The following is a 1,412-nucleotide window of genomic DNA, read 5'->3' on the forward strand; positions in this document are numbered from 1 at the left end:
TGTTAGGGCTATATATAGTTATTAATCACGAACTACAACATTCACTAATGACTGATTATTATAATCATGTTGCATTCATTTTCCTTATGAACCTTATGCGCAATCACACCATTTCTCTCTACTAATACTAGCAGCGAATATTTTAGCAGCCTTTCACCACATCATTAGTCTTGTACTGACTTGTTTGGTGTGAGCAACAGGAAGTATTTCACTTTCAGAGAATAAGAAAAATAGATTTATTTGCGTTACACTTATTAATTTGTGCAGTTATTCAGTGTCTGGTAAGTTAATGTTCAAGAAAAAATATTAATTTTTATTAAAATGTTCTATTTTATGTTAATGATTACTCATTTATTTCAGCCCTTTGTACTCAGCATCTCTCTATCGAAATAAACTTACGTTTCTATGAAAATTGAAGCTTTTGTTTTTTTTGCGGCCCACATAAGCTTAAACCTTGTTTATTTAGCCTGTGTTAGCCTTTGAGTTTGATATGCTTGCTCTAAGCATAGTGGGAAGAGAGGGAATATACCTCAATGTAAAAAAGGCCACATATGACAAACCCACAGCCAACATCATACTCAATGGGCATTTCACTTAAGATCAGGAACAAGACAAGGGTGTTTACTTTCACCACTCTTATTCAACCTAGCCACAGCAATCAGACATGAATAAATAAAAGACATCTCAGTTGGAAAGGAAGAAGTATAACTGTCATTATTTGCAGATGACATGACACTATACAGAGAGAACTCTAAAGATTCCACCAAGAGTCTGCTCCGCACTCGGAACCGCCACCATGGCTGCCTACAAGCTGGTGCTGATCCGACACAGCGAGAGCGCGTGGAACCTGGAGAACCGCTTCAGCGGCTGGTACGACGCGGACCTGAGCCCGGCTGGGCACGAGGAGGCGAAGCGCGGCGGGCAGTCGCTGCGAGATGCCGGCTACGAGTTTGACATCTGCTTCACCTCAGTGCAGAAGAGAGCAATTCGAACGCTCTGGACTGTGCTGGATGCCATTGACCAGATGTGGCTGCCTGTAGTGAGGACCTGGCGTCTCAATGAGCGGCACTATGGGGGTCTGACTGGTCTTAACAAAGCAGAAACTGCTGCCAAGCATGGCGAGGCCCAGGTAAAGATCTGGAGGCGCTCTTACGATATCCCACCACCACCGATGGAGCCCGACCATCCCTTCTACAGCAATATCAGTAAGGTATGTACAAACTGAGGTTTGGGTCACTCAACCTAGGACCAGGGGATTAGAATATGGGCCACTCTTTTTGCAGGGGAGGCGGGGGGTTATTCCTTATCCGAGGATATTTTCCAGTGATTTTGAGAGAGAGTGGAAGGGAGAGGGGAAGAGAGAGCAATAGCAATGTGAAAGAGAGATTCATTCTTATGTGATCAGTAAAAGT

The 1,412-nt window shown here is 43.5% G+C and overlaps 2 protein-coding genes across 5 annotated transcripts in view; one reads left to right on the forward strand and one right to left on the reverse strand.

The window, feature by feature from the left end:
* The window catches only part of RNF13 (ring finger protein 13), a 200,087-nt gene that overhangs the window by 23,566 nt on the left and 175,109 nt on the right, over positions 1-1,412 (reverse strand). The gene's annotated exons all lie outside the window — the stretch shown is intronic.
* LOC102765769 (phosphoglycerate mutase 1) lies at positions 771-1,240 on the forward strand. Its single transcript, XM_015560890.1, has one exon. The coding sequence runs from the start codon at positions 797-799 to the stop codon at positions 1,223-1,225; it is 429 nt and encodes a 142-aa protein (XP_015416376.1). The 5' UTR covers positions 771-796; the 3' UTR covers positions 1,226-1,240.

This window comes from Myotis davidii, unplaced genomic scaffold (genome assembly GCF_000327345.1).
Source record: "Myotis davidii unplaced genomic scaffold, ASM32734v1 scaffold676, whole genome shotgun sequence".
Taxonomy (NCBI): Eukaryota; Metazoa; Chordata; class Mammalia; order Chiroptera; family Vespertilionidae; genus Myotis; species Myotis davidii.

What these genes read in the sequence shown, in the direction of transcription:
- LOC102765769 (XM_015560890.1), top strand. Translation starts at nt 797, where the DNA reads ATGGCTGCCTACAAGCTGGTGCTGATCCGACACAGCGAGAGCGCGTGG.